Genomic DNA, 23,975 nt, shown 5'->3' with positions numbered 1-23,975 from the left:
AGGGCTGATGCCTGCCCACTGGTGGGTGGAGCTGGGTCCTGGCCCTCTGGTGGGCAGGCTGTGTGATCAAGAAGTCTTTAGGCAACCTGACTGCTAATGAGTGGGGCTGTGGGGCTGTATTCCCACCCGTTAGTTGTTTGGCCTGAGGCATCCGGCACTGAAGGCTACAGGCTGTTGGGTGGGGCCGGGTCTTTGTGCTAAAGACCCAAGCAAGATGTCTGCCTCAAGGAGAGTTCATGCAGATGAATAATCCCCAATATATCTACCACCAGTTTTTATGGCCCCAGCATAAGCCATAGCACCCCCCCCCCTCCCGCCTCCCCAGGAGACCCTCCAAGACCAGCAGGTAGGTCTGGCCCAGGCTCCTCTGAGGTTACTGCTTTTGCCCTTGGTCCTGGTACATGTGAGATTTTGTGCAGTCCCTTTAAGAGTTAAGTGTCTGTTTCCCCCAGTCCTGTGGAGCTCCTGCAAATAAGCCCTGCTGGCCTTCAAATCCAAATGCTCTGGGGGACATCTCTTCCCAATGCCAGACCCCTGGGCTGGGAAGCCTGATGTTGGCCTCAGAACTCTCACTCCTGTGGGAGAGCCTCTGCAAGGTCACCCAAGGTGGGGTGGGGTGGGGGAGGAGGTTAAGGATTTGGTTATATTTCAAGTGCACCCCTCCTACCGTCTCGTTGTGCTTTCTTCTTTACACCTTTAGATGTAGAAGATCTTTTTCTGTAGGTTCCAGTCTTTTCTATCGATGGCTGTTCAGATGTTAGCTGTGATTTTGGTGTGTTCATGAGAGAAGGTAAGCTCAAGGTCCTTCCACTCCACCATCTTGAAAGACTCCCTCTAATCTCTCTCTTAAGCCTCTTTTTTTTTAAAATTTATTTATTTTATTTATTTTATTTTTGGCTGTGTTGGGTCTTTGTTCCTGTGCGCGGGCTTTCTCTAGTTGCGGTGAGTGGGGGCTACTCTTTGTTGTGGTACGCGGGCTTCTCACTGCGGTGGCTTGTCTTGTTGCGGACTTCAGTAGTTGTGGCACATGGGCTCAGTAGTTGTGGCTTGAGGGTTCTAGAGCACAGGCTTAGTAATTGTGGCACACAGGCTTAGTTGCTCCATGGCATATGGGATCTTCCCAGACCAGGACTCAAACCCGTGTCCCCTGCATTGGCAGGCAGATTCTTAACCACTGTTCCACCAGGGAAGTCCTTAAGCCTCTTTTCTAACCACTTTCCCAAATAATGAAGTGTTTATAGTTCATCAAAATGCCCTGCTCTGTCATCTCCTCAGACACCTTCACACATTCAGAATCTTCTGCCTAGACTCTCTTCTTTCTATCTTTTTCTTTAGCTAATTTCAATTTATCCTAAAAATTCTCAGCTCAGATACTTTCCAAAAAGCAATTCTCAATTACTCCTGTCTTCTCCTTCCCCATTTACAACTAAAATCTGACTAGGTGAGAATCCAATATGCCCTTGTAGCAACCTGTTTCTAACTATTAATATACCCTTATAGCAACCTGTATCTAACTAATAGTTGCATTTTAAGTGCTATTTTTTTGTCTTTCCAATAGTATGTGTGTGTGTGTGTGTGTGTATCTCTGTGTGTGTGTATATCTCTGTGGGTGTGTGTGTGTTAGTTGTTTCCAGAATTCACATGTCATACCCTGAAGGCTCCATCACAATCTCTGCAAGGGGAGGCTTATGTCATTTGAAAAAGCTTCCCAGGTGATTCTCATCCCATTCTGTCCTGTTGAGATGGAAAGCCTCTAGGGGGAGTCATCCCCAGCACCTGACACAGAATCTGGCATATTGTAAGTGACTATCACATGTTGGATGATGGTGGGGACAAGAAATGATGAGGTGAGAAGTCTGTTTTTCCTTCAATGGACAATGTGTAGACACATAAAATTTGAGTAGTGGCTCAACATAATTAGAGTAATGTATTTAGAAACTGATGTGTGATCAGTGATGAGTGGATTAGATTGGAGGAGCGGGGGAGGGATAGCATATGTCATGCTGAATCCTGGGCAAAATTTTGTAGAGATTGCAAAGGATCTGGGGTAACCAGTAAAACTTCCTAGAGTGGAATTCCCTGGTGGCACAGTGGTTAAGAATCTGCCTGCCAATGCAGGGGACATGGGTTCAAGCCCTGGTCTGGGAAGATCCCACATGCCGCAGAGCAACAAAGCCCGTGTGCCACAACTACTGAGCCTGCATGCTGCAACTACTGAAGCCCGTGAGCCTAGAGCCTGTGCTCTGCAGCAAGAGAAGCCACCACAATGAGAAGCCCACGCACTGCAACGAAGAGTAGCCCCTGCTCGCCACAACTAGAGAAAGCCCACGTGCAGCAATGAAGATGCAATGGAGCCAAAAATTAATTAATTAATTAAAAAACAAAACAAAAAACTGCCCAGAGTGACATTCAGACACCAACTTGAGGCACAGAAAGTCTTTATATGAGGTGCTGGAGAAGGACCTAAAAAGTCATCTCCAGGCTAGCAGGTGGTATAACTGCTCAGTGTTCTTCAGCCAGATGCCAGAGAACTCTTCCGCCTGCCATGGCTATGTTGGTTCTAGTTATGCATGTCCAGACTGGAGTGGATCACAGGTATAGAGAATGGGGGAACTGTTCCTAGGCCCAGTTTAGTCTGGAGTAGGACTGTCTGCAGGAGGGGGCCCATTCTAGAACAGCTGCAATTCCTGACTGATCCACTTCAGACAGACTCTAATGCATGGTACCACCAACCGAATTCTAGGCAAGAGTAAATGTATTGACAGACCACACAGCATTCATGAAGTCAGAATTTTGGAAAAGGTGAAACTGTCTTTCAGGCTTAAATTATTTCTGCAGTGTTTTGTTTGATTACAGCCTGCATTTAGAAGATGCTTGTCCCTCACTTTCCCATCTCCTTTTAGCCTTTGTCGGTAACGTTGTGGGCTCTACACAGGTGGTTCCATTTGTAATCCATTTGACACAGCAAGACTCTCATAATTAATGAAGCTCCCTACAGCACTGCCAGTGACCTGGAATGTAGGACAGGAGAGGTGCTGAAGCAGAGGAAAGGACAGAAGGCTGAGAGCCAGGAGACCTGGACGTTGCCGGGAGGCTGCCGGGAGCTGCAGCCGAGCAAGGGAGTTTTCTTCTGTGCACCTCTGTCTCCAGCCTTAAACTGGAAGCACAGAAGCAAAGGTCCCATCTCAAATAAAGGCATAATCACTAACCATTACAATTCCTGATCTTGGCCACCTTCCTTTGTTTGTCACTGGAAATCAATGTAAAGCATTTTGTTGTTGAGTCAAGTTTTGATTGTGGTGGGAAGGCGGGAAGATAGGATTCAATCTTGAAATGCTCAAATCAACATGGAAGAGTTTCTGAGTTGCGGGACAGGAGGGAGTCTGGAGAACAGGGGATTCAGAGCATTTCCAGGGTGGGTTCCCCACCCGCACCCCGTACGTGCCTGGCAGGATTTCCACATGGTCAGGGTTTGTGTAGTGTAGGAAAAAGGGGTACCAGGAGCAGTATCTTTTCCCTTTTTCTCTCTGCTTCAAACTCACGTGTAAATGGAATGAAAAGAGAAAGGAAAGAAGCAGGCAGAAGGAAAACAGATGGCTCTCTATAATGCTTTTCATCCAGTTAGAATTATGTTTTGACAATAAGGTCCTACAGAAAAAAACTGGAACACATTTTCCCACATTTCACCCCACACCATCTTCTGCATAGATTAGACCTGTGTAATGAATCAATCTCCTGAAAAGAATTCCAGGAAGGTCATGGGGCAGCCTCTATGCTCTGTCTTGGTATACGCAGAGAGAGGGATCTGGCTGATCTGCTGATTAAAATAGTGCCGCATGCATCTGCTAAAAAATGTTCCCATGGTGACTCCAACAGACCTGCTCTCCTTCCTTCAGGCCTTCTCAGACGTCCCAGCGGAGACTCGCATTCCCCTTCCCCACCGCTCCGCTCCCAGTGACGTCATGCTGGGAGTACCCATTAAACATGCCCAGAACAGAGATGTATCTTCACGTGCTAAGGGTTCCCATTTCTCCCCCCAATGAAGAAACCTTAATTTCCCACAAGACTTCACCTGAATTTTAAAAATTATTTTTAAATCATACAGCATTACTCCCTCCTGAAGAAGTCCTTCTATCTCCTAGCTTTTTCCTTTGCATGGCCCAAATGGATTTAGGGTTCAAGTCCTAGGCATCACTTGTTTCAATTTTTCCCTTTTCACTTGTGTTTTTACTCATAGTATCAATCATTCATTACTATTATTATATTTTTAAAATGTATTTAAAATTCTAATTATTTTTTCCGTTTATAAGAGTTATACAAAATACTTCTACTATAATTTTGGATTTTTCTGGCCACACCGCTTGACATGTGGGATCTTAGATCCCTGACCAGGGATCGAACCCACACCCCCTGCAGTGGAAGCGCAGAGACTTAACCACAGGACTGCCAGGGAAGTCCCAGCATTTCTATTATACTTTTTGTGATTATAAAAATGTCCTAAGTAAAGAAAATAAAATTTCTATTTTTCCAATAATGCCCGATTCAAAAACTGTTGGATGAACTTTCACTAAATATAGAGGGACTGTTTCAGATATTTAATTTAAAATATAGCCTATGGCATCCATGAAACTCAGCCTGGGGGGCCGTGGGTTGTCATCCTCCTAAGCAACTGGATGTGAAGTAAAAGAAGACCAACCACATCCTGTTGGTGGGGGGGACTTGCCCTACATAATACAAAGGTGAGGATAGCTTCAGACATGAGCCCCAAATCCAACGTCTTAGAGATCAATATTCTGGAGAGCTGGCTCAGGATCACCCTTTCATGGATGCTACACATAGTCTGCTTCAGAGTGAAATGTAGCAGGTTTGTTCAATTTGATGATGATTTGGAGTCTTCCTGAACTAGGTTGGTGGGCCAGCTGGTAAATATCAATAATAATAACAATAATAATAATGCATCTGTGGAGCGCTTGCTCTCTGTAAGGTTGGTAGTGGGCATTGACATGCGTTTAATCATTTAATCCTTACAACAAGCCTCTGAAGTAGGTGGTCTAATTTCTTTTTCAGGGATAAGGAAATGTACATTTCCAGAAGTTAAACTACTTGTTCCAGGAAAACGGCAGAGCAAGCATCGGAACCCAAGGCTAGCCTTAACCATGCTTATTTCTAGCAGCAAACTTGCAGGCTGTGTCCAGAGGGCTCTCATTACTACAACACTCTGTAGTAAAACACTGTTTTCTTAAAACCCTACAAGGCCTCCCAAACACTGTACCGACGGCTCAAGCCAGGAACCCTCGGTCACCAGGCCCTTTGGGGGTGCTTGCAGTTTACCTGATGCACCACATTGCTGGTCTCTTCTTTTCTTTTCTTTCTTTTTTTTTTTTTTTACTTTTCTTATTATTAAATTTTATTTATTTTTTAATTGAATTTTATTTCTTTTATACAGCAGGTTCTTATTAGTTATCCACTTTATACCTATTATTGTATATATGTCAATCGCCCGCCTCTTATTTTCTGTTACCTGCCTCCGTCCCTTGCAGCTCAGGTCACACTACACTGTCTGGTGTTCTCACCTCCACCTCTCCACCTTCTGCCACGCTGCTCCTTGAGCCAAGTGGAGCTCCCACTCTGCTGCCAACTCTTCTCCCTCCTCACCCAGAGGCAAGCAGCACCCTGTCCTCCCTCCCGCCTGGGCTTTGCTCGGTGGAAACAAGGTGTATCTTTCTTACTTCTAAAAACCCTTTCTCCACCCTCTATGGACCACCCTCTGAAGCTGATGCTTCCCTTAAGGCTGCTCTGGCCATATGTGCTTAGTGAAAGTGATTATTATTAGTCCTTTGTACATATCTTCAGACTCTGGGGCTGCAAAGTTGGGTGCAGGTTGAACAAACATTTAATGTTTATGCTGGGTGTTATTCTACTATGTTCCGAGCATTTCTCTAGGTACTGAAGATAAAACAGTTAACAAAAGCATACAGAGGCCCTCCCCTCACAGAACTTACATTCTAGTGAATATCCCCTTTCCCTTTCTGTGTTTCTGCTTCCTTTTCTGGTGTATACTCCCATAGGATAGTTCCGGAGACAGGCTACCTGGGATCACATCCCAGCCTTTCTACTTACAGTCTGTGTGACCTTGGCCAAGTTAGTTAACCTCTCTGTGCCTCAGTTTCCTGTAAATTGGGAAACATGAATAGCATTTCCCTCAAAGTTGTTATTAGAATTAAATAAGTTAATGTAGTTAATACATCTAAGGTATTTAGGATAGTGGCTGTGATATTGTAATTTATATATATTGGTCTCTGACCTCATTCTTGGCACAGAGCTACCAAAGCTCTGGGAACTTCCTTAGAGAGCAATAAAGATGTCTTTTGTTATGTTAATGATGTGACCTTTGGAAAACACCTGAGGGTGGGGGCTGGTTGCTAGGAGAATCAACTACGTGATTGGAGGGTTAACAATTTCAATCCCACCCCCTGACTTCCAGGGAGGGGAGAGGGGCTGGAGGTTGAATCAATTGCCAATAGCCAGTGATTTAATCAGTCATGCCTGTGTAAGAAGCCACTATAAAAACTCAAAAGGGCAGGGTTTGGAGAGCTTCTGAGACTGGGGAGAGTGGTGCTCCTGGAGAGGGCATGGAATTTCTGTGCCCTTTCCCCATACCTTGCCCTGTGCATCTCTTCTCTCTGGCTGTTCCTGAGTTATATCCTGTAATAATAAACCGGTGATCTGGTAAGTAAAATGTTTCTCTGAGTTCTGTGAGCTGCTCTAGTGAACTAACTGAACCTAAGAAGGAGTTCATTGGACCCTCTGATCTATAGCTGGATGTCAGAAGCTTAGGTGACAACCTGAACTTGGGATTGGTGTCCAAAGTTGGGGCTGAGGGCGGGCAGTCTTTTAGAACTACTGAACCCTTAACTCATGGAATCCGACGCTGTCCCCAGTTAGTGTCAGAATTCAGTTGAACTGCAGGACACCCAGCTGGTGTCCGATAATTGCTTGGTGGTTTGGAAAAACCCCCATACGTTGGAATTGGATGCAAAATCACAGTGGCAATTTATGTTAATTATTACTATTACTTTGTTTAGATAACAACACAACACGTGGTTGGCAGGGATCTTCCTTTGGAAGTGTTCTTAAGTCTCTTCGGCTTGGCTGTAAACTTCTTAAAGGGCCAAGTCTTCAGTCCTTTTGTGTTTGCCATACATGGTGTGGTGCTTTTCACAGCGTATACAATGAATAAATGCTCTTGACTGATAGGGCCAGTGGAGGAGGTGTCTGTTGTGTCATCAGAGTGTTTCTCAGCTCCCCCTCAGAGCAAAACTGCATTCACCTGATAAACTATTCTCATTCGCTTGTCTTCTCGAGGAAAGACAACTGTAGGCTCAATGCCTTCTATTGCTTGTGTAAAAAAAAAAACAACTTGCTTTAATTTCTGAAGAAACAAGACCCAAGGTTATCATGTTAAAAACATCCTCTGCCTCAAAGAGAAATGACAAGACTCACCTTGATTTTTCAATGGTAAAGGCATAGTTTCCCTGAGTTTGCTTAAAAGGTTTTTCATTTCTCGCATGTCTCTGTAAAATTGATAAAAAGAAAAACTATCAGCTGTAAATTTTTGAAATGTAATCTCGAACCGTCTGTTCTGTGAGACAACTGAAGGACAAAGTCTGTGCCTAACTGTACCAGCTCGAGCTTCCAGTAGGCAAATATTGCATTTATTTTGCTTGTATAAGAAAAAAGAAAATCTGAGTTGGGTTGGCTCTGGAAGGAATAAGAATTACTCTGACAAACGTTTCCGCAGGGCATTCTGCTATAGGAGCCCTCATATCTGCCTTCAGTTGGACCTGGCTGAGATCAGAGAAGAGCCTCTGGTAATGAGGACAGTACTTCACGTTTCCAAGGGCAGGTGAAGGGCACGCAACTAGAACAACAGGAGAACCCTGGGCAAAGCTGAGGCTGGGTGATGATGTTCTCTTATCTGGTCCAAGGGCTGTCCTGCCTGTGTGGTTTCACTCCCTGTCGTCTCTCATTATCGTAATTGGAATTCACAGTAACACAGGTGTTAAGCATTCCCAAGGGTCAACACATTAAATTGGCTTGGAATGTTTTTAATGTGCAGCCCAGTTTGAGACCCACAGATTTCTTAGGGCAAAGTGATAGGGAGAAGCAAGGAAGCCCCCTCCCAGACCAGGTCTACTGTGCCTACTTCTCCCAGTCACTCCCACCTCCTTTGACCAGAATCTGAACTTTTAGGCTGAACTGAAATAACTCCAACGCTGAGAGCTAGACACTCCTATTATTATTATCAGCCGTAGCTTGCTCTCTGACAAGCTTACAAGGCCTGGATAGAGATTCTGTGCGAGGTTTCTGAGAAGGAACATGGCTTTGCTGAAGGATTACACACTGACCATGGCACTCTGGCAGATACTCCTGGGAATAGAGCAAAGCATTTTCTACTTTATAATTAAGAGAAATCACTCATCATTTGTCTATAGCTCTACCAAACTGTGCCAAACAGCTTTATCGTTTGAATTGTTGGATTTCCAAGCTTAGACAAAATCCCAGTTTTATTAATAGCACGTAATTACCACATGCTTCAATTTTCTATAAACACAGAAATTTGGTTAATTAGCTTTAGAATTATATTACAATCTGAAAGTAGAACTACAATGGCTCTAAATGTCACTGTGTGATACATTTCTAAAAATAAAAAAATAGTGTTCATTATCTTGTCAATGACTCAACCCCACACACACAGAGTCCTCGATGGAATTGCCTAGTGTTCAGCTGCTTCGTGCTGGCTCTGGGGACATCAGTAGCAAAGGACAAGATATCAGTGTGAAGGCCAATAAACAAGGGGCTTGTCCCTCTGCCTCACAGAATGGAATTTTTAGCATCTAGATGCGTTTATGATTATATTATTGTTATTGCTTCCTTTTCCCAAATGAAATAGAATCACTGTAGAATCTCTTCTTCCCAAGAAAGAAACTCCCTCTCTAGCCGTGAGCTACTGCTTGTTAAGACAAATGCATTAACTCACTTTGACCACTAAGGGGCCATCATCTACATCCTGGGAGAGTAAGAGAAGACAGCCCTTTGGAAAGCTGTCTGTGAACTGGACAGAACACTCAGCCCCTGACTGGCAACTGAATAGGCCATTCCATACACCTGAAATCTGAGAATCTAGTAGACATCTTTGCACAATTTTCAGTTCTTCTCCCTTAAACAAATGGAAATTTTGGGACCCATCCTGGTGGGTGAGCTGTGATGGGTATATAGATCCACCTTTCTTCCTTCCCAAGGAAGCACTCCATTTTCATCTCCATGGAGATGCAAGACTGATGGAGTGGGAAAAGCAGAGGCCTGGGAGCCCACATCTCCTGGAGGCTCTGCTATCATTCCACAGATGGATTTGGACCCCTTACCGTCTCTCATCTCAGTTTACTGAGAGCTCTGTTTCTGAATCAGAAAGAGAAAATCTCGACTCTCTCTAGCCCCTGAGTGTTAACTAGAGGAGGATTGGCAGTCTATTTAGGGTAACTTCCCACTTACCTTTCAGTGTTCTCAATGTCTGTGGAAACCTGCCAGGAATGTTGCTGAATATCTACAGGGGATGATGACGAGTCCTCTAGAGCAGGTGTTTCAGCACACTCCTCAATTTTGCAATCCAAACTCTTGGTTCCCCCTCCAGGCTCCTTTCCTAAGGGGGTTGGTGTTGGTAAAGAGAAGAGGATAAGAAATCATAAATGCAAATTCTATACCCAAGATATCACTGCAAACGTTGGCTATGCTTTGAGTCAAATGCTCCATTAACCCTAGAAACTTCTTTGAATACTAAAGTAATGTGTGTGTGTGTGTGTGTGTGTGTGTGTGTGTGTGTGTAGCATATTTTCACAACATTCTGGGAAAGCTATCTGAGGTCAATGCAACCTGAAGATCAAGATTAAAGTAAGGGCCCTGCCTTTGATGGACTATTGGTGCTTTGTAACCCATTCTTCGTGAGTTAGATCGGATCAGCTAGGAAGAGGAGATTCAGCCTGTGAAATTGTGCTGCTTTTTCGGTCCTCAGATGCAGGGGCAGGTAAAAGGGCCAGGAGCAGGTGACACCCAGCAGAAGAAATAGGAGCTCCTGCCATTCTCTCTGATTCTGACACTAGCCCTCTGGGCCTGTGAGAAGCAGCAGAGATTATGGACCTGCCTTCCATTTCCTTGGCTCTCCAACCTCCTTCAGTGTATCATTCTATGAGGAAAGAGCCCAGTCTCAAGATCCAGCCTCACTCTGCTGAGACCACAAAGTGCAATCAACTAAAGCACCATGTACTGGTAGCCGTCCACAGTACTGAACTGCCAATGCACTAAGACTTGTATTTACTGGGACTGATCTCAAGGGAATAAATCAATACTTTCTGGAAACAAATCTCCGAATTGGTTAGGCCATAAATTCATATGAAATTAAATGGGAGTTATAGTCCGTGGCCCCGATATCCTCTGTTAATGTCTTTTATTCTGCCTTGAACTTCTGGGTATCTGCAAGGGTGTATCTTGCTATCATGGGAATGGCATACGAGGCCCAAGAACTGGGAGTTAATTTTTTATTTGTGTGTGTGTGTGTGTGTGTTTTTCTGCTGTGCCGCATGGCTTGTGGGATCTCAGTTCCCTGACCAGGGATGGAACCTGGGGCCCCAGCAGTGAGAGCGCCGAGCTCTAACCACTGGACTGCCAGGGAATTCTCAAGAACTGGGTTTTATTTATTTACTTTCATTTTTTAAATATATCTTTATTGTCGTATAATTGCTTTACAATGTTGTGTTAGTTTCTGCTGTACAACAAAGTGAATCAGCTATAGGTATATATATATCCCCATATCCCCTCCCTCTTGAGCCTCCCTCCCACCCTCCCTATCTCACCCTTCTAGGTCATCACAAAGCATCGAGCTGATTTCCTTGTGCTATGCAGCAGCTTCCCACTAGCCATTTTACATTTGGTAGTGTATATATGTCAATGCTACTCTCTTACTTCATCCCAGCTTCCCCTCCCCACTCTGTGTCCTCAAGTCTGTTTTCCACATCTGCATTTTATTCCTGCCCTGCCACTAGGTTCATCAGTACTGTTGTTTTCGATTCCATATATGTGCATTAGCATATGGTATTTGTTTTTCTCTTTCTGACTTCACTCTGTATGACACATTCTAGGTCCATCCACCTCATTACAAATAACTCAGTTTCGAAGAACTGGGTTTTAAACCTGGCTTTTTCAGTTGTTCATTAACTCACTTGTTCATTCACTCACAATATTTCCTACGTGTCAGCTAAGTATCGGGTACTGGGCTTGGTACTAGAGAGACAGAGGTGAAAGAAAGGATAGTCTTTGTCTCATGGAGCTTAAAGTGCTGGAGATAGGGAACGCGGGTTCGTGCCCTAGTTTGGGAAGACCCCACATGCCGCGGAGCGGCTGGGCCCGTGAGCCGTGGCTGCTGAGCCTGTGCGTCCGGAACCTGTGCTCCGCAACGGGAGAGGCCACAACAGTGAGAGGCCCGCGTACCGGAAAAAAAACAAAAAAACAAAAAAACAAATAATTACAAAGCTGTTGTATAACATTATGTAGTCTGTATAAATGGTAGCTATATTGTTGCTTTCACTCTTTCAACCAGTTTTATTTGTATTATGTAGCTACATCTCCAGACTGGTTGTTAAGAAATCGTTACAGCCCGTATCATTGAACATTCATGAGATGGCAGCTCCACCTGGTTACCTTGTAGCTCAATTTCCCTAATCATGATATGATTGTTTTTGCATGTTTTTTTAAAAAAACAAAAACACTTATGAAAAGGAAGGCTCTTTATGGTAAAATCTAATGGGAAGCTTTTCCCTTGGATTCCTGATCTGAAGGCAACTAGCAAAAATCTCATCCCTGTCATTTCTAACCCATGTAGTAGCAACACAAGGAGAACGAGACAAGCAATTAACTGGTAATTAACTGTACAGCATTCATCAGCCTATAGTAGAAGTGGACCTCTGAATATTCAGCCAAAGCACAAACACAAGTTTACTGATGAAAACTTTTGATCCTTTTGTGTATACTTTATGCACATTGATCCTGGGTGATGGAATTGTTTTTTCCAATTTTATGGTATTGCTGTTGGGTAGAAATTAAGTACATAGCATATTACCATTAAGTACATAGCATATTACCATTTCCCAGTGGGAGGGCATTGACCTCTTAAAAGCACTTGCATTGAATCTCCTGGTAGAGTGCACACATGCAGTCCATTTGGCACCTACCTCTGAGCAGTCAGCCTTGGGATGTGAGTCTGAGCAAGAGTGGCTAGCACTTGAGAGAGGGACAAAAGGGTGGTGTCCCCCAAAACGGCCCTCTGCTTTTCAGAGGTCTAAAGGAGAGGGCCACCTGAAAGCACACATGGCTCCTGTTCTGCTCTTTTGGGTTTGAAATGCCATGGAGAATGGAGTATGGTTTGGATAGCAAATGGTAGATGAAGAAGATTCACACAAAGAAATTCTCTGCTTTATGGGCTCTGCTTGGCGTGGGGCCACTGTAGCCCCTACCCTGTGGTCAGGACTGTAGAGCCCAAAACTTTCATTCATGGGAACAGGGAGGACTCAAGATAGCGTGATGTTCCTTCTTGGAGTCCTCTATCTCCTTCATATGTACTCTTCTTATACACAAACACATATGTAAAGTCCAATCCACAATCACTCTGTGTACACTTACTGCCTGTACTAATTCTACTTACATAAGACAAAAACATTCTAAAAAAAAGGTAACATAATTATTCATGTATTCCTGAAACATGCCTATGAGGTTGCAATGCCAAGTACACCCTCCTTTCCCTCATTTTCAGAGACTAGATATAACTCTGCTAATGCAGATGCACAAGAATGAAAAACTTGGATGCTGGACTTGCAGTTTGGTGCTTTCTGTCAGCTTACAAAATCTCTGCAGAATTTTGATTATATTACATCTTCTCTGGCTGGCACATCTTGAAAGACAAGAGATTGATAGGAATTGTAGGGGTTTTCAATTCCAGAACATATGTGGGGAGATCATAATTGCTCTCATTTACTGATAGCACTGACTTTACGCTGGGCATCCTCTCCCACTACAGTCCCTGTTTATTGCCTTAATAGAACACTTATCACTAATAGAAACTTATCTTATGTATTTGCTAACTGGTTTATTATTTGCTCACCCCAACCCCACTCTCATCTCCCATCTACCAAACTGGATATGTAAAGTATGTAAGGCCAGGAACCTTATCTGTTTTCTTCAGTTCTGTAAGTCCAGTACCAAGGACGAAAGCTTACACATCAGATGATTTCAACAGATATACAGCATCAAAAAAAGTAATTATACTATATATGTTATACAGCTTTCTTTGCCACGTTACTATGGTTAGAGATACTTTCATGTTAATGCATTCTGATTTATTTTATGCTTTTGAATGGATGCACAGTATCCCCTAGTAAGGAATTTACATTGTAATTTTTCCCTTTCTCCAGAGTATGCCAGTATTTGTATGAGACAGATCCTTTAAAGCAGAAAACTTGGACAAAGTATATGTATTCACATTTTGTACCTTAATATATATTGCCAAATTGGCCTCTGAAAAGTCTATGCTAATTTACATTTTCCTTCTACCAGCTGTAAATGAGAGAATCTATTTCCCTACACCTTTGCCAGAACTTCATATTATCAATATTTAATTTTTGCTTATTTGATGAAGGAAAATAGAATCTCTCATTGAAGTTTCTTTTCACCTCTTTTATTACTACTGAGATTAAATTTATTTTTCATAAGTGAATTGGCTGCCTGTATTTCTTCTTTTCATTTTCTATTCATATCATTTGCCCATTTAAAAAATAGCGCTGTCTTCAGGACCAGATGGCTTCACAGGCGAATTCTATCAAACATTTAGAGAAGAGCTAACACCTATCCTTCTCAACTCTTCCAAAATATAGCAGAGGGAGGAACACTCCCAAACTCATTCTATGAGGCCACCATCACCCTGATACCATAACCAGACAAGGGTGTCACAAAGAAAGAAAACTACAGGCCGATATTGCTGATGAACATAGATGCAAACATCCTCAACAAAATACTAGCAAACAGAATCCAACAGCACATTAAAAGGATCATACACCATGATCAAGTGGGGTTTATTCCAGGAAGGCAAGGATTCTTCAATATACACAAATCAATCAATGTGATACACCATATTAAAAAACTGAAGAATAAAAACCATATGATCATCTCAATAGATGCAGAAAAAGCTTTTGACAAAATTCAACACCCATTTATGATAAAAAGTCCTGCAGAAAGTAGGCATAGAGGGAACTTTCCTCAACATAATAAAGGCCATATATGACAAACCCACAGCCAACATCGTCCTCAATGGTGGAAAACTGAAACCATTTCCACTAAGATCAGGAACAAGACAAGGTGGTCCACTCTCACCACTATTATTCAACATAGTTTTGGAAGTTTTAGCCACACCAATCAGAGAAGAAAAAGAAATAAAAGGAATCCAAATTGGAAAAGAAGTAAAGCTGTCACTGCAGATGACATGATACTATACATAGAGAATCCTAAAGATGCTACCAGAAAACTACTAGAGCTAATCAATGAATTTGGTAAAGTAGCAGGATACAAAATTAATGGACAGAAATCTCTTGCATTCCTATACACTAATGATGAAAAATCTGAAAGTGAAATTAAGAAAACATTCCCATTTACCATTACAACAAAAAGAATAAAGTATCTAGGAATAAACCTAAGGAGACAAAAGACCTGTATGCAGAAAATTATAATACAGTGATGAAAGAAATTAAAGATGATACAAATGGAGAGTTATACCATGTTCTTGGATTGGAAGAATCCACATTGTGAAAATGACTCTACTACCCAAAGCAATCTACAGATTCAGTGCAATCCCTACAGATTCAATGCAATCCCTAGCAAAATACCACAGGCATTTTTCACAGGACTAGAACAAAAAATTTCATAATTTATATGGAAATGCAAAAGACCCCGAATAGCCAAAGCAATCTTTATTTTTATTTTTTTATTTTTTGCTGTACGCGGGCCTCTCACTGTTGTGGCCTCTCCCATTGTGGAGCACAGGCTCCAGATGCGCAGGCTCAGCGGCCATGGCTTACGGGCCTAGCTGCTCCGTGGCATGTGGGATCTTCCCAGACCAGGGCATGAACCCGTGTCCTCTGCATCGGCAGGCGGACTCCCAACCACTGCGCCACCTGGGAAGCCCCAAAGCAATCGTGAGAAAGAAAAATGGAGCTGGAGGAATCAGGCTCCCTGACTTCAGACTATACTACAAAGGTACAGTAATCAAGACAGTATGGTACTGGCACAAAAACAGAAATATAGACCAACGGAGCAGGATAGAAAGCCCAGAGATAAACCCATGCACATATGGTCACCTTATCTTTGATAAAGGAGGCAAGAATATACAGTGGAATAAAGACAGCCTCTTCAATAAGTGGTGCTGAGAAAACTGGACAGCTACATGTAAAAGAATGAAATTAGAACACTCCCTAACACCATACGCAAAAATAAACTCAAAATGGATTAAAGACCTAAATGTAAGGCCAGACACTATCAAACTCTTAGAGGAAAACATAGGCAGAACACTCTATGACATAAATCACAGCAAGATCCTTTTTGATCCACCTCCTAGAGAAATGGAAATAAAAACAAAAATAAACAAATGGGACCTAATGAAACTTCAAAGCTTTTGCACAGCAAAAGAAACCATAAACAAGACCAAAAGACAACCCTCAGAATGGGAGAAAATATTTGCAAGTGAAGCAACTGACAAAGAATTAATCTCCAAAATTTACAAGCAGCTCATGCAGCTCAATATCAAAAAAGCAAACAACCCAATCCAAAAATGGGCAGAAGACCTAAATAGACATTTCTCCAAAGAAGATATACAGATTGCCATCAAACACATGAAAGAATGCTCAACATTATTAATCATTAGAGAAATGCAAATCAAAACTACAATGAGATATCATCTCACACCGGTCAGAATGGCCATCATCAAAAACTCTACAAACAATAAATGCTGGAGAGGGTGTGGAGAAAAGGGAACCTTCCTGCACTGTTGGTGGGAATGTAAATTGCTACAGCCACTATGAAGAACAGTATGGAGGTTCCTTAAAAAACTAAAAATAGAACTACCATATGACCCAGCATTCCCACTACTGGGCATATACCCTGAGAAAACCATAATTCAAAAAGAGTCATGTACCAAAATGTTCATTGCAGCTCTATTTACAGTAGGCAGGAGATGGAAACAACCTAAGTGTCCATCAACAGATGAATGGATAAAGAAGATGTGGCACATATATACAATGGAATATTACTCAGACGTAAAAAGAAACGAAATTGAGTTATTGGGTAGTGAGGTGGATGAACCTAGAGTCTGTCATACAGACTGAAGTAACTCAGAAAGAGAAAAACAAATACCGTATGCTAACACATATATATATGGAATCTAAGAAAAAAAATGTCATGAGGAACCTAGGGGCAAGACGGGAATAAAGACACAGACCTACTAGAGAATGGACTTGAGGATATGGGGAGGGGGAAGGGTAAGCTGTGACAAAGTGAGAGAGTGGCATGGACATATATACACTACCAAACGTAAAATAGCTAGCTAGTGGGAAGCAGCCGCATAGCACAGGGAGATCAGCTCGGTGCTTTGTGACCACCTAGAGGGGTGGGATAGGAAGGGTGGGAGGGAGGGAGATGCAAGAGGGAAGAGCTATGGGAACATATGTATATGTATAACTGATATACTTTGTTATAAAGCAGAAACTGACACACCATTGTAAAGCAATTATACTCTAATAAAGATGGTAAAAAAAAATAGGGCTGTCTTGTTGATTTGTAAGAATTCTCTCTATGTAATAGATACTGATAATTTCCACTGTAGGTGAAACTATAAATTACTACCATCTGAGATTTAGAACTTTATTGAAGGATGACTCATTGATTATTTTTTCAGTACTGTCTAGGTTTAATGGTTTATTAAAAGATTTTACTCTTCTTGAGTTAAATTTGATAACTCATTTGTCCTAGAAAAATTTTCACTAACTACATTTTTAATAGTTTGGTTTTCTGTTGTAACTGTTTCATATCTCTAATGCTGTGTATTTATGGCTTACAATTTCTTTGTATTCCACTGTTTCTTGGATTCCATATCTTCCTGTTTCTTTGATTCATTCTCATTTTGCTGGAACATATCTTTGACATTATTTCAGAGGAGATCTCTGATACAAAATTTCTTATTCTTTATATTACTGAAAATAGTTTTTCTTCTCTCTCTCTCTCTTGCTGTATGCACACTTAAATTCTAATTGGCTGGATATAAAAATCTATGTTCTAACTAAGTTTCTCTCACAACTTGGATGATATTGTTCCCTTTCTTCTATCTCTACCCAAGGATGCTATGAATGTAGCCTGTTTATGGCCCTCTGAAAATTTTTTATCTTTAAACATTTTGAGTTATGAAATGGTTCCTAAATATGTCTAGCTATGGGTGTTTTATATATTACTCCATTTTTTGGCATTTGATTGGCATTTGCAATCTACTTTCACCAATTTTTTATTTTGAAAATTTTCAAACCTATAGCAAACTTGAAAGAATAATACAATGAACATCCAAATATTCTAGTTTAACCAATTTTTAATATTTAGCCATATTCTTCTTTTATCTCTCTCATTCTCTGTGGGTGTGTGTATATACACATATATATATAGATTTCATATATGTGGATTATGTGTAGAACGTGTATATGTATAAATGTATAATATATATATATAATTTTTTGTTGAATCATTTAAGAGTTGCAGACATTAATGTTACTTTATCCCAAATACTTCAACATATAACTCCTAAAGAACAAAAATGTTTTCCTACATAACCTTAAAACAATTAGCACATGAAAAACTTTATTTAATTTTGATTTAAATGTTTCAATTCAATTTGATACAATGCTATTATTTTATATATATATATATATATATATTCTATATTCAAATTTCCCCATTTGTTCCAATAATGTCCTTTATAGCTTTTTTTTTTTACATTGAAGGATTCAAATAAGGATTATGTACCACATCTAATTGTCATGTTTCTTTATTCTCTTTTAATCTAGAATAGCATCCTTGTCTTTTTTCATTTTTCATGACATTGATATTTTTGAATAAAGAGTCTGGGCCAGTTGGTTTAAAGAATGTCTTTAAATTTGGATTTGTCTGATTGTTTCCACAAGTCTAGGTTCAGAGTAAACATTTTTGGCAAGAATATTATAGAAGTGATATTGTGTCCTTTTTAGTGCATTGCATTAGAAAGCGTATGTGTTTGTCCCATTATTAATGATGTTAGTTAAGTATTGATTACTTGGTTAAGGTGATTTCTTCCAGCTTTTACCATGGTAGAGGACTCTTTTTCCCTTTGTAAATATTAAGTAATCTATGGAGTGATTTATTAAGATGTTATAGCCTTTTCAATATAAATATTTCTTTAGGTTTGCAAAAAGTTTTTCTATTTTTCTTAATTATCTATTTCTCTCTGTTTTCCCTATTCTTTCAGAATCCTATTTCATGTTAGAGTCTCTGGATCTTAATTAGCCCTATATTCTATATTCACTGTGGGGGGCTGAGCTCTGGGAGAATACCTAGACTTGACTTTTCAGGTCCCTATTTTAGGCTCTCAGTATTTCCATTATAATAATTGTTAAGAACTGTGAAGGGTCTGAGATTTCCCTCTACCTGTGAATTAACTTGTCACAATCTCATGGATCCTGGAAAGAGACACGAGACTCTGGGTTAGAGACAAAGAAAATTTAGCACTCACAAAATTGTAGTAGAGTATCAGCATTTGTGTTTATTTCTTGAGTTTTAATTCCCACAGGGAGACACAAGAAGAGCCAGATCATTATACCTCCACACACACACAGGAACCTTAATCTCAGGAACCCTGAGATTAAGGATCTGAAGTCTTCTATAAGCATGTCTGCCCTTTGTGCTAGAGGGAAACGTTTTCATTATGCTGAATCAATCGTAAGCATGCCTTGCTCTGGAGGGGAGGCACTGTCTCTGTTTTTCAAGAACATTTACTAAATAAACATCCTTGAAAAGATAGTGTGAAACAAAGGGCAGTCAGTGCCTCACTTTGCAAGAAAAACTCTGTTCCCTGAAATGCAAGAGCCTGAAGGAGAATGATCTCCCAACACTAATTAACCCATCTATTAAAATTTTATTTGATGGAAAACACTTTCATTTCCAAGAAATCCCGTTGCTTCCTTTCTGTTACAGTTACTGCTTTTGAGGTATGACAGACCTAAAATAAATCTGTTGATTACGTTTATATTTTAAATTCTTCATCTGTTTCTACTTTAAAATTTGTTCATCAAGTATTAGTTGTTTGCGTGTTGCCATTTGGTACCTCCCTTTCAGGGTGTTGATTTTTCTTAAAAATCTGCTAATCCCTGGATGTCTGTTTAGCTTTGTCCTTGAGGATCTCTCTTTGCCCATCATTCTGATGAGTATCCTCCTTCTGGTGATTGGAAAAGGGGCAGGATGTGTGGCTGGACAAGGTGTGTCTAAAGCTTGTCTTCAGGGTGCTTCTCATCTCCGTTGATAAGTTTACCTGGGCACACAGCCTATTTTTTGGGTCCCGTGTTTGCTTTGAGTTTCCTGTTTACAACTCCTACTCCAAAGAGATATGTGGAACAATTTAGCCTGGGAAAAAACACTGGAGTCATGTGCTCACTTTCTTCTTCCTCTGCAGCAGTCCTTATGGAGGATTCGAGTTACTTCACCCTCTGTTCTGCTTTGCTGCCTGGTCCTGACACTCACAGCAGGTGTCCTCCTGGGGTAAGCAATGATGGTCTTGGTTACTCAGTGTGGGGCAGCCCAGCTTTTCCTGAATGCAATTTCAAACATTTATTTCCCTGACAACAGCTCCAGAAATCCTTCCTGTGATTTGTATTTGTTGACTCCTACTTTGAAGTATGTCTGGAATTGATTTTATTTTTGTCGTATTTTTCTCCTGCATGAATTTCTTTTGTTTCTTGAGTTTCTTATTGGTTGTGGCTTCATTTCTTCATTTATATCTACCAATCCAATCCCTGTTGCTTTCTAGCTTTGAGAAATTCCTCAATTTCTGGTTTGTTGAAATCATACTTCCTTGTTTTTCAGGGCCATGGGAGACTGTTTTGTGTCTGCCGACCTCTATTTTTTTTTTTCCTCTTACAATTAGTAGGGCCCATTTGACAGAGTTATGGCAAATGGATTCTGAGTAAGAGTGATGTATGCCTCTTCCAGATTGGCTTCTAAAAATCCTCCCATGGGAACATCCATGCTTTCTTTTCTCCCCTGACAATTGGATGGATTTGGGGAATGGAAAGAATAAAAGGGCCCACCCCACCCTGGCTCTGGCATTGGACTATGACAATGGTGAATAATGAACTCTCATTGTTCTAATCCATTGAGATTTGATGATGTTTCATGCAGCTGTTACCCTACCCTGACAAATATAAGAACGAATATGGATTTATTCTTTTCATTATATCTTTTGCTGTTATTTCGATGGGTTTTTAGTAGGAGGGGAAATATACGTATGAGTTCAGTCCAACATCTCTGGACAAGCTTCTTTTTCTCCAATTATACTCCCTCTCATTTAACAACAGATGCAGAATGAAAGCAAATTCCTTTGCTTATTCAATAATTATTAATTGAAACTTTATCTGCTCCAGGCACTGTACTAAATGCCGGAGATACAATGGTGAACACACTCAAGGTGATCAACTCTGGAGAGGACAACAGACAACAAATCAGTTGTCTACCCCTCAATGTAACACGTGCCTGGGGGACACATTGCATGGGCATAGGCCCTGCCTTGGAGAGCCAGGAAAAGCTTTCTGCAGGAAAGTCCCATCTAAGTTACAAACCAAAGAAAGCATAGGGTAGACCAGGTGAAAGGGATCGTTGTGGAATGGGGCAGGGTGGACAATATGTTTCAGGCAGAGGGAGCAACTGGAAAGAACTTCTAAGTTCAAGTTCCTTGAAGTAGTTCAAGATGCCGAGGCAGTTGAGATGGGGTTGCTGGTGAGAGATGAGGCTGGAGAGGCTAGCAGGGCTGTTCCATAGATGTTCTTCTGAGCCACATTAAAAAGTTGGCAGGGGAGCGCCTCACAAACCTGAATGTTGGCCTATCTGAGTTCTGCATCCCCAGCTTCCCCCGTTTGACCAGTTATCCTTAGAAGGAGCACCTGTTTCTAACATCAGATGGGCTGTCTGCTCTGCTCTCAGGAAAGGGTCAAGCTGCTTCTAGAGGGTAACTTCAAGTCAAAGTTTTACTTTGCCCAAGAGTGACTATGCATTTAAAATCATTTTTTATTATGAAATGAAAAACTCTGTCCCCTGAAACATCAATTTCAGGCCTCAGTGAACAAATATTTTCTTGGGGAGGGGATGGAGGGGGAGGGGAGAAGGGGAGCCTTTAGAGCACCTTAAAATGTCACTAAGCTGGCTTCACCACTGTTGAGAACCAGGATGTCAAAAAGTTGGCCACTTTCCTCAGGGCCTCGCAAAGCTTTTGGCCTTCAGCTCCTTTGGGATTTCCATGTATTTTTAGCCTGTTTATGGATAATATAATAGGCATGTTTGAGGAAAAGTTAAGGGAAACCACACATGAAGCACATACCAGTTTGGAAGGCTAGTTATTCTTATATTTGTGAGAAATGGTCAGTTGTTTAGGTGGAAAAAACCCACATGTGATTGTGGGGCAGCCTCAAGAGTCCCAGAAGACTGGGCTGGGGTCCTTTATTTAGAGTGGAGGCCCCTTTATCACACTCCACTCTGGAGACCTCTTTCCTCCTCTTGATCTCATTTCTCCCATCCTCTTTCTTTTCTATTCATATTTTCCTCTCTCCATTTCCCCTTCTCCTCTCCACTCCTTTCTTGCCTGCCTGTCTTCAGCCTATCGTGACAGTAGGAAGCATTGCCATAGTGTCTCCTTGGAGGCCCTGAGTTTGGACTCCGATGTCCAGCAGAGTCAATTTTATCCATTTGTGTACATTTCCCTAGGAATCAAAACAAAACAAACTAATCTTCTCTGAGCTAATATTCTGTCACTGCACTATCATTTCCTTGATGGCAGGGGCAAATTTCCTATGTCCTTTGTGCTCTTGACACATTATCTGCTATGATACTATACACAGGGAAGCCTCTCGGGACAGTTTTCATACTGACTGTGAACAACTAAATGAACACAGTTTACATGGATGCGTGGAAGCTTATCCACATGGTTACTCTCACTCTCATGCATTTTCATAACGGGTAGGAGATTTATAACTCCATCCAGTGTGAAAAGGACTGGGGAAATGTAAGCTGTTTGTTAAGTAATCCACTTTTACTCTTGCATTTCCAAAAAGCATGTAATTTAAATAGAAATAAGTTATATTAGTTCAGTTAGTTGTTTGCCTATATTAAAAAATAGTTTCAAAGGCTTTTCTACACTGTGGTAAGAAGATATTCATAGTGCCATAAACACATAGTGGAAAATAATACTTATACCATAAACAGAAATCCATTCTTGCCCATACACTGGGAAATAAACATTTTCCGATACAGAGCTATTTCCCTCCCCCGCCCTGTGTCCTTCTCTGTGCTCCTTGTGATACTGTAGTCCTATCATTGACCCCAGAGTAGTAGTCATCTTGGTGGTTCCATTAGCTGAGTGAGGAAGCAGAATCACAGGGCACAGGAGAAGAGCAGACAATGGAAACACATTTGAGGGAGGTCCCTGTGAGGCTTTCACTTCTCCATTTCCAACCCCTAAGGTAGAGCAGAACAATGTGCAGACGGTATTGACTGTATAGTTAATTAATTTCAACTTTCCTTTAATGGGTATCATGGCTAAATCATGCTCCCTTTGGATAACAGCAAATATCTTATAAATCATTAAATGATCTACGCAGTTAACTTTCCCTCTCATCTTAAAAGTAACTCTCTGAACTTATTTTGGTAAGAAATTAAATATACAATAAATTTTAGCCATTAAACATGGTATTTTGGAATACATGCACCAATCATTGTCAGATGTGTGGATAAAATTCAGCCCATGGTGCTAGTATCTTTCATTTCCCGATTTGATATGTTCTCTTGCCTTTCTCCAACGTGGCTTAGTGGGAAATGGTCTGTAGAACACAATGTTTGGTAGGACACAATATTTATACATGTCAAGTGGAAGCTTGGGTCCTTTGCATTAGATACCAACGTTCATGAAGTTGTGTCCTTCTTGTCATTAAATCTCAGATTAAGTCCTACCTCCTCGGAGAGCTTTGACCATCCCTTCTAAAGTAGCCACCCAGTCATGGTCACTTTCTATTACATTACCGATTCTAATTATTGACATTGTAATTTTAGTGTTTGGGAGTTTTAGAAATTTCCCCCCCAAATTTTAGAAATTCCCGTGAATATTTCTCTTCACGAGACTATATACTCCATAAGAACAGGGATCTCTTCAGCCCTGATCGTTTCAGTCTCCCAGTACCTTCCACAGGTGCTCAACAAATATTTGTTCAAAGAACAAATGCATGTTTCCACTCATAAGTTGAATCATAATCTATTTTAAGATTTATTCTGCTTCATTTCTTCAAAGCTAATGTTCTATTTTAGTATCAATTGCCTCATTACGTTGGAAAATAAGGCTTTACTTGTGGTTTTATTCTATTTCCGTCTCTGCGTTGCTTGTTTCTTTTATTGGTGGGTCATTTTCTTTACATTTCTTAATAGGAGGCTGAATACCCTGGAGTCTTTACTGCTCATATTCTATTCTTTGTCTTAAGTTTATCCTGTATTTTGCTGGACGGTTGGCGGTTCATTAATTTCTTATGAGAGCATCTTGAGCTCTCAACTCCCACTAG

At 41.1% G+C, this 23,975-nt stretch overlaps 1 protein-coding gene across 2 annotated transcripts in view; it reads right to left on the bottom strand.

The window, feature by feature from the left end:
• RGS7BP (regulator of G protein signaling 7 binding protein) overlaps nt 1–23,975 on the bottom strand; it is a gene marked incomplete at both ends in the record, with an annotated part of 115,404 nt that overhangs the window by 11,117 nt on the left and 80,312 nt on the right. The window contains 2 exons of one of the 2 annotated variants that reach the window (XM_082651089.1): nt 7,504–7,574; nt 9,553–9,700. In XM_082651089.1, the coding sequence (XP_082507215.1) occupies nt 7,504–7,574; nt 9,553–9,700 (219 nt within the window). Of the gene's footprint in view, nt 1–7,499; nt 7,575–9,552; nt 9,701–23,975 lie in introns of those variants that run through there. The other variant, XM_082651090.1, reaches the window with a different exon arrangement.

This window comes from Grampus griseus (genome assembly GCF_964374135.1).
Source record: "Grampus griseus genome assembly, chromosome: 3".
NCBI classification, from domain to species: Eukaryota; Metazoa; Chordata; class Mammalia; order Artiodactyla; family Delphinidae; genus Grampus; species Grampus griseus.
Note: the sequence above shows the minus strand (reverse complement) of the source record. Positions and strands in the feature narration are given on the sequence as shown.